General features: G+C 35.2%; 1 protein-coding gene across 4 annotated transcripts in view; it reads left to right on the top strand.

Moving 5' to 3' along the window:
- CERKL (CERK like autophagy regulator) overlaps positions 1–12893 on the top strand; it is a 141030-nt gene that overhangs the window by 39303 nt on the left and 88834 nt on the right. For all 4 annotated transcript variants that reach the window (XR_015148595.1, XM_086361184.1, XM_086361176.1 and 1 more), the window contains exon 2: positions 10310–10552. Coding sequence is in view for 3 of the 4 variants with exons in the window: in XM_086361184.1 (XP_086217310.1) it covers positions 10310–10552 (243 nt within the window). In the remaining variant the exon portion in view is untranslated. The remainder of the gene's footprint in view (positions 1–10309; positions 10553–12893) is intronic.

The raw sequence follows: 12893 nt of genomic DNA, 5'->3' as shown, positions 1-12893 counted from the left end.
TTCAAGCAAAAATGATTTTCTGAACAAAATCGAGCTAGTCACAGCGTGAATGGTATGAGTTCTTTTCCTGAAGAGAACTTTCATTTGTAGCTGAAATGCTTTTTTGTACAGTTCCCATATCACACATAATACATATAAAAAAGAAATTACTAAAGGGTAGAGATTTTTAAAAATTAGAGTGTTACTGCTTCATCAAGGACAGTTAAGTGATATATATTTTTTTAAACTGTGAGTTTGAAGTGATGAAGAATGCAACAATTATTAGTGAAATTTAGTGTCACTTCCTTGATTCATGGTGACACCAGATGTTTTAACCACTATTTCCTTTTCAAATGTCAGCACAGTGAAAAAGGCAAATAACATCTTTAGTATTATTATAAAAATCATTTTGATCCTCTATACCTTCTGAGAAGACATGCTGAGGATATTTAAATGGTTGCCCTAATTTGCCAATTTTGCCATTATTTGTATAAAACAGTGTTATAAGTATGAACATTTTATTAATGGTATAGATTTAGGGAAAAAATTGATTTCTAAGAGTTTGCTATTTGGAACATGAGTTCCAAGATAGAGCTTAGAATAGAAATTTGTCAATAGAAAGTTTCAATTATACTATTATACTGTAGTATAATATATTATACTATATAATATATATGTTATATTATATTATATATATATTATATATTCAATTATACTATACTAAATTTTCAATTATACTATTTTTAAATATACTGAATTTATGTGGTATTTGTGATTAAACATAGACTATGTAATTTAAAATTGTTATTGTCACTTTGTAGCATAGACATTCAATGTTCTGAATAAAGAATTATATATTTATTGTCTATATTTCAAATAATCAAAACAAAGAATAATATTTAAATTATTTGACTAATCAGTTCATTTTGGACTTTATGCAAAAGTACTTATGTATCTTTGGGCACTTAAGTTCTTAAGAGAAGTCCCTAAGCTATTTATACGTGATAGAAATAACTAGAAATAAGTGGGGAAAAAATTGCAGATGGAAATTGAGCATTAATTTTTTTATTTGGTATGACAAAAATGTGACTTTTTGGTATTCTTTTACAAGATAATTCTATTTCTTGTCATTCTTGATAAGTGTTTATATTTAGGAACTTAAGCTTTTATGCTAACAAATGTTAAGTCAGAATTCTTGAGGATTGTAATGCACTGTGATGGTTTTCAGTAAATTACTGGAGCAGCCCTATTTATTTAAACCCTGGTTTAACCTGATTATTAACAATTAAATTGTGTTTTCTTCTTACAATTAAAGTGTATTCAAATTTATTGGTCCCTTGCTTCACAGATTTATCTCAGTATGTGGTGTATTCAAACAGAATTTTGTATTTTTAATTAGGGGATTAGATAAGTAATTCTGAAGAGCCAAAAAAAAAAAAAAAAATTGTTAGACATCACATTGCTTAACCATCTAATATACCATAAGTGTGTGTCTGCACTCTGTTGTGGGAGCTGTCTATCAGGCAGGCTTGTTTTTCGGGCAGTATTTTAAAGAGTGGACATGTGCAGGAACTGTGAGCACAATTAGCGCCAAGCAGATAAATCCAGCTCTAATCCTGTTTACGGTCTGCATCAGACAGATGTGCCAAGATTGATTTAGACAAGCCCTGGGCTTACAGTAATATTTTTAAAAGTGCCATTCACTGTTCTATTTCTGTTAAACCTTTGCTAAATATTCTTAAGTGTTGTTGGTTTTACTGTTCTTGTTAGCCACCCTAACCTACTTTAAGCAGGTCCTGCTTTGCTCTCATGCTGACAGGGTAACCTGCCAGGAGAGGTTATCTTTATTCCCTGTAATTAAATTGACTTTTCCCCTCAAGAAAATACAACAATAGGAAGTGGGTGCTGAATTAAATAAATAGCATGATATCCAATAGACATATACTTAAATCCCATGCTGGAACAGATGGTCCCCAGCATCTCTGTAAGTAATGTGAGAGGACAGTTAATGTTCTGAAACAACTAGCTATCACCAATATGATCCTAATGAACCAATAGATTTCAAATAATAAACCACATGCCACAAAGAAAAATTGCATATCATCTGTAAGGTTTTAATGCTCCTAAACTGGAAAAAAAGTCTGTAGATGATTTTCATGTTTTTCTAATGTTATCAAATATCAATTTATAAAGTTTAACTTCATATTTTTTACCAATAAAGGTAAGTTTTAGCATTAAAGTAAAGTTACATTTAAATTATATCCCCCCAAGTATGTTTAAAACAATTTTTTAGCTCCTCTTTTACATACTTAGGTTGTGCATGGAAATGTGGCTTTTGCATACAATTATGAAAGCATTTGCTTTTATTCGTGGCAGAAACTGGTTATCCTGTTAACAGAGGTTGCTGTGTGGTGCTGGAAGTGGCTATCTTACAGATGAACGATTAGGCAGAGATAAAAGACCTAAATATGTTTCAGCATTTATAAATAAAATAGTTTCTAAACCAAAAGCAGTATTTTTCTGATTCACATAGAGAATAAGAGTCTGAGTCTTTCTTAAGCTTTTATTTATAAAGAGGTATAGGTAAGTGGTTGATTTTAATAGACCCCAAAATAATAGTCTTCACTCTGAATATGGTTTCTTTTTTTCTCTTTAATCACATTTCTCATCAATATTTGTATTTTCTAACTATGTTTCAGAGAGTTAAGTGTTTTGGTGTGGGGGTAGAGGGGAGACAATGACCTTCTTAGATTTTCAGCTTATCCTCTCGACATCTCTAGAACCTTCAGCTCACTGGGGGTTAGCCTGAGGGCTCTCCACCTAGAAACCTGAGGCCCCTTTGGCCTTAGCTCTCTTTCAAGTCTTGGAAGCCAGTGTCCTGCTACCCGACAGAGCCAGCTGGTCCACTGCTTATATCTTAAGAACTTCAAAAACAAAACAAAGACACAGACAAGCACCATCTAATCTGATAATGGATAAACAATGTTTAGACAGTTCCGAGCCATTCCCGTGTTCTTGCCTGGAGAATCCCAGGGACGAGGGAGCGTGGTGGGCTGCCGTCTATGGGGTCGCACAGAGTCAGACACAACTGACGTGACTTAACAGCAGCAGCAAGCCATTAAATAAAACCATTTTAAATTCAAGTTCACACAATTTTAATGAGTTTTATTCCTAAAGACTATATTCAGAAGAAAACAGTTTTCTATAAAACTAGTTATATACACATCTTCGCATATGTTAGGAAACAGTTTTGTTTAAAATCAGGTGTTTCCTGTGATTAGAGAGAACTGGGCTGATTTACTCATGTTGTGTAAATGACTGACGTTGAAGAAATGAATAATAGACCAGAATTTCTACGTAGGAAATTGGCACCTGAGAGATTCCTATAGCTGCTGAGGAAAATAGAGTGCTGAAGAACATTTGTCTATTGTTAGAAATTTGAAAAGCAAGCAAAAACTATTTTATTCACAAATCAATTTTATTTTCATTTCAAATGAAAACAAAATGTTTCTGTAGTGCTTCCTCTTAGCTTCCTCTTGTCACGCTGGCGAAGAGATCAGGCATGTGAAAACCTCAAATGTGAATCTGTAGGTAAATGTGGGAAAAGGTTAGAAGTCTGAGCAGGGAAAGCAGGAAATACCATTCAGAGTTACAGGCCTTTTCAGAATTTTCAATTCTGTCAGCTCCTGGTTGCTAGAGTCTAACCTTCCATTTCCTTGAAGCTCACCATGAAGTTTTGAATGAAGTACAGTTGATGCTTGAATAACATGTTTGAACCACGTTTGTCCACATATATGCAAATTTTTATCAGTAGTAAATGGTGCTTGTTTGCATTCTTGGACGTGGAACCACGGATGGGAGGAACCATGAATATGGAGGGATGGCTATAAGTTATATATGGATTTTTGATGACACTTGAGGATGTACCTTTAAACAACCCTGAGTTGTTTAAGGATCAAGTCTACTACTCAGTTAAGACACACGAGTGGTTTTGCTGTTTTCCTAGGATCTAGTTAGAGGCAATGGCACCCCACTCCAGTACTCTTGCCTGGAAAATCCCATGGATGGAGGAGCCTGGTAGGCTGCAGTCCATGGGGTTGCTAAGAGTCAGACACGACTGAGCGACTTCACTTTCACTTTTCACTTTCATGCACTGGAGAAGGAAATGGCAACCCACTCCAGTGTTGTGGGCTGCTGTCTATGGGGTCGCACAGAGTCAGACACGACTGAAGTGACTTAGCAGCAGCAGCAGAATAAAAAACAGATCCAGAAGGTCAGATGGGTGTGTGTTTACTTCAAGAAGGTCCTTACTTCTGTGCAGTGTTGGTAAGGACCAAAGTACTTGGATTTAGATCTTGGATCTGGCTCCTACCAGTTGTATGACCATGGACAAGATACTTAAATGCTGTGGCCTGAATTCCTTCTTTTTAGGAAAAAGCGTCTGCCTTGGGTAGTGTAAGGATTAAATGAGATAATAGATGTTAAGTGCTGAGGGCAATGTCTGGCATATAGCACATGCTAATTAAATATTAGCTTCCCTTACATTTTAGAAAATGGGATTTTAAAGATTAAAATGAATAATATGATCAGGAACTATTTTAGGATGAGCAAGAAAACCATCTTTTTCAGTTGATTACAGAAATATTTCCATTGTAGGAAAATTAGAAATTCATATACGCAAACTAATTCACAATCTCACTCTCCTTCCAAGTTTTCATATGCATCGTCATACATATGTGCATATGGAAATACATTCCACATACATTATGCATTCAATAAATATATACAAAACAGTAATGGAAATGTGGTACACTGTTTTAGACACTTTTCTAGTCAGATTGCTACACTTTAATGGCTGAATAGCATTATAGTATATGAATATGCTTCATTTTCCAAAACCAATAGTCTGTTAGGTCACATTTAGGTTATTTCCAAGTTTCACTCAAATAATGCTTGGGTAAGCATTCTTCTAGCTAAATTGTGCATATTATCTATTCCCTTAGGATAAATTCCTGGAAGTAAATTGCTCGATCAAAAATATGCATATTTTAAAGCATTTTCCCTTTTCTCCTTTTAAGAAACTGATAAAATATAATGCTGATTACAGAAAGGAAGGTTTATAAGTAAAAATTAATGTTATACTCCTTTATATCTCTGTTTTCATTGATAACTACTGTTTGTTGTATGTTTTCTGTGTGGATTATTTTCTCCTTTTAATGAAAGTGAGATCAGCCTCTCAGATTATTGTCATTTGCTTTTTATTCCACTTACTCATACCTCAATATGGATGTCTTTCCACATCAACACACAAAGATCTAATTTTCTCATTGTGAGTTGCAGATTATGATTAAGCAATTCTCCTATTGAAGAACATGAATACTGCTTCAAATAGTTTTGCTATTATAAATACTGCTGCAATTAACATTTGGAAATCTTTTGATAAGTATTCCCAACTTGTTCTCCAGCAGTTACCATTTTTGCATTCCCACCGGCGCTGGGACTGGTTCCCTTTGCCCATACCATCAATGAGCGTTATTTTTGATCTTGTGCCAATCTAAAAGGCAAAAAGTGGTATCTTGTTGTTTTAATTTGCATTTCTTTGATTACTAATTAGATTGAACTTTCTCATACGTTCATTGGGCAATTTGCATTTCTTCTTTTGTGAAATGCCTGCCTGTGTCTTTAATGTACTCTTCCACTGAAGTGTTTCTTTTCTTGATTAAATAGATTATTTAACTGTCGTATGTTGCAAATATTTCTTCCCAGTTGGATTTTGTTTATGACTTCTATTTATGGGTCTTTAGGACCTTATTGGCATTGAATAACCTTTATGTTATGCATCTCAGTCTCTGTCTGCCTTTATTGCCATACTATGGCTTTACTAGTTTATGGTTATATAAAGTTCTTTGTAATCTAGAAATACTGGTGTATATCATGAAACAGAGATCTAGTTTTTCTTTTCTTTTTTAAAGATGAACCAGTTCTAAATCATCTTTTACTAAATATTCCTCACTGATTTTGGATACTACCATTATCACATTTGTGACTTTTAAAATATATGCAAATATTTCTTTGGACCATTCATTTATCTATTTCTAGATGTTTTAATTATTATAACTTTATATTACCTGGCTGGTGTGTACTTCTCCTCATTACTATTAAAACATTTTTCTTCATTATTTATTCCAAGGAAATTTACAAATCATTTGATAAGGGTCCTTGCTCCTTACATCAAAGAAAATACCATTTCGATTTTGACTGGAATTGCATTATAAGTAATTAATAATGAGAATACTAGCATAAAAATAATGTAATCTTGGAACTTGATATGCCTTCATTTGTCTCTCAATTTATTTTGTACGGCCTTTTCTACCCAAACAAGTCCAGGATCATTTTGATAAATTTGTTCCTAGATAATAATTTGCATGGGGTCTCTTTATCCCCAATATTCTTTCTTTCTAGCTATTGATATATTTGTAACCAGCTTCCTTATTGGCTATTCTTATTCGTTCTAATGATTTCAAATAGATTCTCTGGGGTTTTTTGAATATATTGTGATACTGTCTATAAATAGCACAGTTTCATCTCTCCCTCTAGCCCTTCCACCATCAGTTTTTATTTACTTTTCCTTGTGTATGATAGTGACCAGAATGTTGAGAATAGTAAGAGTAATATTAGGTATTCTTGCCCTGTTTCCATAAATTCTACTAAGTTGGATCTTGGTTGTTGTTTCAGTATCTTTAAATTTGCAATTACAAGAGATTTTAAATAGGAATAGTCATTGAATTGTTTACTGCCAAAGTAAAGTACACATGGCAAGGAATTCAGACTATAATATAGGACTTGTGAAAAAATATATATTTCATCCTTTTCATTTTTTTCCCCTCAGTGATCCTTGCCTCCCTTCCTACCTGACCCCTTTGGAGGTCTTATTTGTTGTATGTTTGATTACATAAAAATTAATGTGAGACACAAGCTTATAATGAATATTATAAGATTGTTCTCACTTGCTCAGTTGTATCAGACTCTTTGCTAACCCATGGACTATAGCCGACCAGGCTCCTCTGTCTATGGGATTTCCCAGGCAAGAATACTGGAGTGGGTTGCTATACCCTTCTCCAGGGGATCTTTCGAACCCAGGGATTGAACCCTTGTCTCCTGCATAGCAGGCAGATTCTTTACCATCTGAGCCACCAGGGAAGCAAGTTTAGGCAATATACATACCAAAATTGGAATACCAGACCATCTTACCTGCCTCCTGAGAAACATGTATGCAGGTCAATAAGCAATGGTTAGAACTGAACATGGAACAACAGACAGGTTCCAAATTGGAAAAGGAGTACGTCAAGGCTGTATATTGTCAGCCTGCTTGTTTAACTTATATCAGAGTACATCATGCAAAATACCAGGCTGGATGAAGCATAGGCTGGAATCAAGATTGCTGGGAGAAATATCAATAACCTCAGATATGCAGTTGATGCCACCCTAATGGCAGAAAGCAAAGAGGAATGAAAGAGCCTTTTGGTGAAAGTGAAAGAGGAGAGTGAAAAAGCTGGCTTAAAACTCAACATTCACAAAACAAAGATCATGGCATCTGGTCCCATCACTTCAAGGCAAATAGATGGGGAAACAATGGTAACAGTGACAGACTATTTTTTGGGGCTCCAAAATCACTTCAGATGGTGACTGAAGCTATGAAATTAAAAGACACTTGTTTCTTGGAAGAAAAGCTATGATCAACATAGACAGCATATTAAAAAGCAGAGATATTACTTTGCCAACAAAGGTCTGTCTAGTCAAGGCTATGGTTTTTCCAGTAGTCGTGTATGGATGTAAGAATTGGACCATAAAGAAAGCTGAGTGCCAAAGAATTGATGCTCTTGAACTGTGGTATTGGAGAAGACTCTTAGCTATTTGGACTGCAAGGAGATCCAACCAGTCAGTCCTAAAGGAAATCAGTCCTGAATATTCATTGGAAGGACTAATGCTGAAGCTCCAATACTTTGGCCACCTGATGTGAAGAACTGACTCATTGGAAAAGACCCTGATGATGGGAAAGATTGAAGGCGGGAGGAGAAGGGGACGACAGAGGATGAGATGGTTGGATGGCGTCACAGACTCGATGCACATGAGTTTGAGCAAGCTCCAGGAATTGGTGATGGACAGGGAATCCTGTCGTGCTGCAGTCCATGGGGGTCACAAAGAGTGGGACACAATTGAGTGACTGAACTGAAGCAAAAGATGGAATTTTATATCTTGCCTGTAGGAGGAATGTTAGGCAGCTAGTAATTATCCATTCTGCACAAATATATAAATAAATTCTAAATCTGCATTTATGTAATATTCTAATTTTATGTTAAATGTAATATTCAATAAGATCTAAATTTCAGGGGAAAAAACTTCTAAGCATAATATTTTTCTCTCCAGTGCAATTATTAAAAAGGAAAGCACATTTCTATTACTTCCTCTACCTTAGTTCAAGCCTCGTAGACTGGTTTCCACTCCTCCAATGTCTCATTCGTGTTTTCTAATCTTTATCCTGATGACATAATCATCTTTGCTAAACTAAATTGCAGTGTTATGGTGAAAAATGTACAGCACCTTGGGATCAATGCACAATGAGCAAACTCCCGAGTGTAGCATGAAGATTTGTCATGGACTTATGATAAATCTGGACTCAGACTTCCTCTTTTGCACCTTTTTGGGAGCCTTCCCAACTTCGGTTCAGGTGTCCTCAGCCTTTAGGAGAAGGGGGTCCCACCACATCCCCTGGGAAGGGTCTTGATTAAGAGAGTAAGTGTTCCAGGTGAAGCATTAGGACAATGAATAACAAAAAGTTTTAATCTTTGTTCAGGATTAAAACATGTTGAATCTCTCATATATGCACACCTCTTCCTCTCCCACTAGATTTGAATAAAGAACCAAGTTCAAATTCACTGGCAACCATTGTACAATGATGGAAAGGACCATATTTAAGATGAAGCCAAGGTTCATGAAAGAAATACCAAAATACAGTGGGCACAGCACACACTGACACGTGTGCTTGTATGTGCTGCTAACTTCTGTCTACTCTCACTCTTCCGCTGCACACAGAAATTCATTGTTTGCCTTCTCATCACCGACTTGATGGACATGAGTTTGAGTGAACTCCAGGAGTTGGTGATGGACAGGGAGGCCTGCTGCAATTCATGGGGTCGCAAAGAGTCGGACACAACTGAGTGACTGAACTGAACTCTGTAAAAGTGTCCAGTTCAAATTCTTTTCCTGGGTTTTCTGATAAAAATTCATATGACCCTCTGAGACACCAGAATTCTTTTATGTATATCCCAATTATATCTACTTTAAATATCTATTTTAATCCCAATAAATAATGGCCACTCAGGAGCAGGTAGTAGAACTTCTCTCTTTTGCATTCTGCATAGTGTTTAACACAAAGCTTTCAACAGAAGTTTCTTGAACTGAATGATGTAACTGTTTTGGATACTAAATCAATGAAACAAAATAATTCAGTGTATTTATCTCACTTTTCATTGACTCCTAACGTGAATTTCAAACTTTTCCTTCTGCTAATCCTTAAAAATCTTCAGGGAAAGAAACACAAGGTCTGAATCATTTCTTTTTCTTATAAACCACCTTCAAGGAAGCCAAAAGCCACAAAGATCAAAGGTTAATTCCTTCACTATAATTTTGTTTTGATTCAGAACCTTCGTTGCAGTAGATGCCTTTTCGGGTATCTCCCACAAAGATTATTGTTATTCTTCTTTAATTTCCTTCTATTTCATCCATCAAGTCATGAGATATAGGTTTATAAACAACAACAACAACAGCATAGTGAGATTCAGGTGGATCTTTCTTTTTAGATTGGCAGGAATTCATTGTTTTCTACTCACAGTAATCTCACCATTTCCTTTTTGCACATGCATCTCTACCAAAAATGTACATTTTCTTTCCCTTTCATTTTGCCTTCAACAGCCTGTCTTAAACTCACTTCTGTTAGTGAATCCTTTTCTTTCCATTACTTCACTCTGTCCCTGTAAGTAACAGGAAGCCTCTTGCATGATACTAATTTATTATTACTGAAATGTTGCTTTGTTTTTGTTCCTGGAATTCTTCATGCATTGAATATGTGTGGCAGGGACTCTCTTCCATTTTTTTCTATCTATGGGATAATGGACCTAATTTTTCTTTTTTTCCCTCCCCATCTCATATAGGACTTGACATAAAGCATAATCAGATGATAAATATTTTTGAGTTTTTTCACTATTTATTATTCATACATATAAGAATATAAACACAATGGTTTTGACTTGAAATTTTAATTTCTTTTCAGGTGATTCCAAGTATGATTTTCTACATAAAGAAGAATTTGTTGAACTCAAGGACATATTCTCTGTCAAACTGAAACGGCGTTATTCAATTAAACAGCAGGGAAGTGGTACTTTATTAGGAATCACTCTCTTCATATGTTTGAAAACGGAAAAAAATAAATTAAAGGATTCTACACTTGATCTTATTAATTTAAGTGAAGACCACTGTGACATATGGTTTAGACAGTTCAAGAAAATTTTGGCAGGTAAGTACTCCTTATGGAAATTTTTAATGAGTCTCGTTTCCTTGATGTAGGTTATTAATCTAAACATGGTATCATATTTATCAATAACCCTTAATTATATTGAGGTTGTTTGTTTCTATTTTGGACTTCCCTGGTGGCTCAGATGGTAAAGCGTCTGTCTACAGTGCGGGAGACCTGGGTTTGATCCCTGGGTCAGGAAGATTCCCAGGAGAAGGCAATGGCAACCCACTCCAGTACTCTTGCCTGGAAAATCCCATGGATGGAGGAGCTTGGTGCAGGCTACTATCTATTTCTAGTCTGTTAAATGTTCTTAGCATGAAAGGTGTTGAATTTGGTCACATGCTTTTTCTACATTAATTGAAACAATCATATAACTTTTTCTTTTCATTCTGTTAATGTGGTGTTCTACACTGATTTTTAATAGGTTGAACCATCCTTGCATTCCAGCAATAAATCCCAAATAGTCATAGTATATAATTCTTTTCATATTTTACTGAATTTGGCCTGCTAGTATTTTAACATTACTATTCATTAGGGATATTTGTGTGTAGTTTTTATTTTTCTGCTTTTAGTATCTTTCTGACTTTAATATCAAGGTAGTATTGACCTTATAGAATGACTTAGGAAGTAAGCGTTGAATGACTGCTTCCATGAAGAAGCTTTGATAATCTGAAGTAAAACAGTTCTTAAATAATATTGTTCTCTTGGAAGCTGCTTTTAAAATGATATTTGTTTTTCAATTAGTGTTTCTTTTGAGCTTATATTAGAATTTATTTTTCTTGTACCTACACATTGATAGCAAGAGAATATATATACTGGATGACTTAAGAGTAACAGTTTTTATTAATTTAAATATAATTGATTTACAATATTGTGTTTCAGGTATACAGCAAAGTGATTTAGTTTTATATGTGTGTATGTGTGTGTATATATTTTCCTATTGTTTTCCATTGTTGGTTATTACAAGATCCTGAATATAGTTCCCTGTGAAATATAATAAATTACTGTTTAGTTTATATATGTTAGTGTGCATCTATTAATCCCATACTCCTGATTTATCCCTCCCCCTTCCCCTTTGGACCCTGTGTTTCTATTTTTTAAGTAAGTTCATTTGTCCACTTTTTAGATTCCATATAATAAGTAATATCATATGGTATTTGTTTTTCTCTTCACTTAGTATGACAATCTCTAGGTCTATTCATGATGCTGCAAGTGGCATTATTTCATTCTTTTTTAATGGCTGAATAGTATTCCATTACAAACATATACATATATAAATATACACACATTTACATATATGTGTCTGTGTATATATACATACATATATATGTATGTATATACACCCAGGTAGCACTAGTAATAAACAATCTGCCTGTCAGTGCAGGAAACTTAAGACTCAGATTTGATCCCTGGGTTAGGAAGATCCCCTGGAGGTGGGCATGGCAACCCACTCCAATATTCTTGCCTGGAGAATCCCATGGACAGAGGAGCCTGGTGTGCTACAGTCCATAGCATCACAAAGAGTTGGACACGACTGAAGTTAGGATGCACACACACACACACACACATCCCCGCACAACCCATGTCTTCTTTATCCCTTCATCTGTTGATGGGCCCTGAGGTTGCTTCTGTGTCTTGGCTATTGTATGCAGTGCCTCCGTGAACACTGGGGTGCGTGTACCTTTTTCTGGATGTATGCCCAGGAGTGGGATTGCTGGATTAGACAGTAACTCTGTGTTTAGTTTTTTTAATGAACTTCTATATTGTTCTTCATAATGGCTGCACCAATTTACATTCCCACCAACAGTGTAGGAGGGTTCTTGTTTCAACACACCCTCTCCAGCATATATTTGTAGAGTTTTTGATGATGGCCATTCTGACCTGTGTGAGGTGATACCTCATTGTAGTTTTCTATTGCTCAAGTAATTAATGATATTGAGCATCTTTTCATTTGCCTGTTGGCTATCTGTATGTCTTCTCTGGAGAAAAGTCTGTTCAGGTCTCGTGCCTATTTTTTGAAAGTGTTGTTTTTTGAAATTGAGTTGTATGGACTGTTTGTACATTTTTGCAACTCTCTCCCAGTCTGTAGTTTGTCTTTTTGTTTTGTTTATGGTTTCCTTTGGTGTGCAAAATCTCATAAGTTTCAGTAGGTCTCATTGTTTATTTTTGCTTTTATTTATTTTACCTTGAGAGACTGACTTTAGAAAACAGTGCAATTTGTGCCACAGAATGTTTTGCTTATCTGCTATTCTAGGAGTTTTGTGGTGTTGTGTCTTATATTTAAGTCTTTAAGCTGTTTTGAACTGAATTAAATTTTTGTATATGGTGTAAGGGAGTGTTC

Source organism: Bos grunniens, chromosome 2, assembly GCF_055505025.1.
Source record: "Bos grunniens cultivar Pamir isolate PY7600 chromosome 2, Bosgru_T2T1.0, whole genome shotgun sequence".
Classification (NCBI taxonomy): Eukaryota; Metazoa; Chordata; class Mammalia; order Artiodactyla; family Bovidae; genus Bos; species Bos grunniens.
Note: the sequence above shows the minus strand (reverse complement) of the source record. Positions and strands in the feature narration are given on the sequence as shown.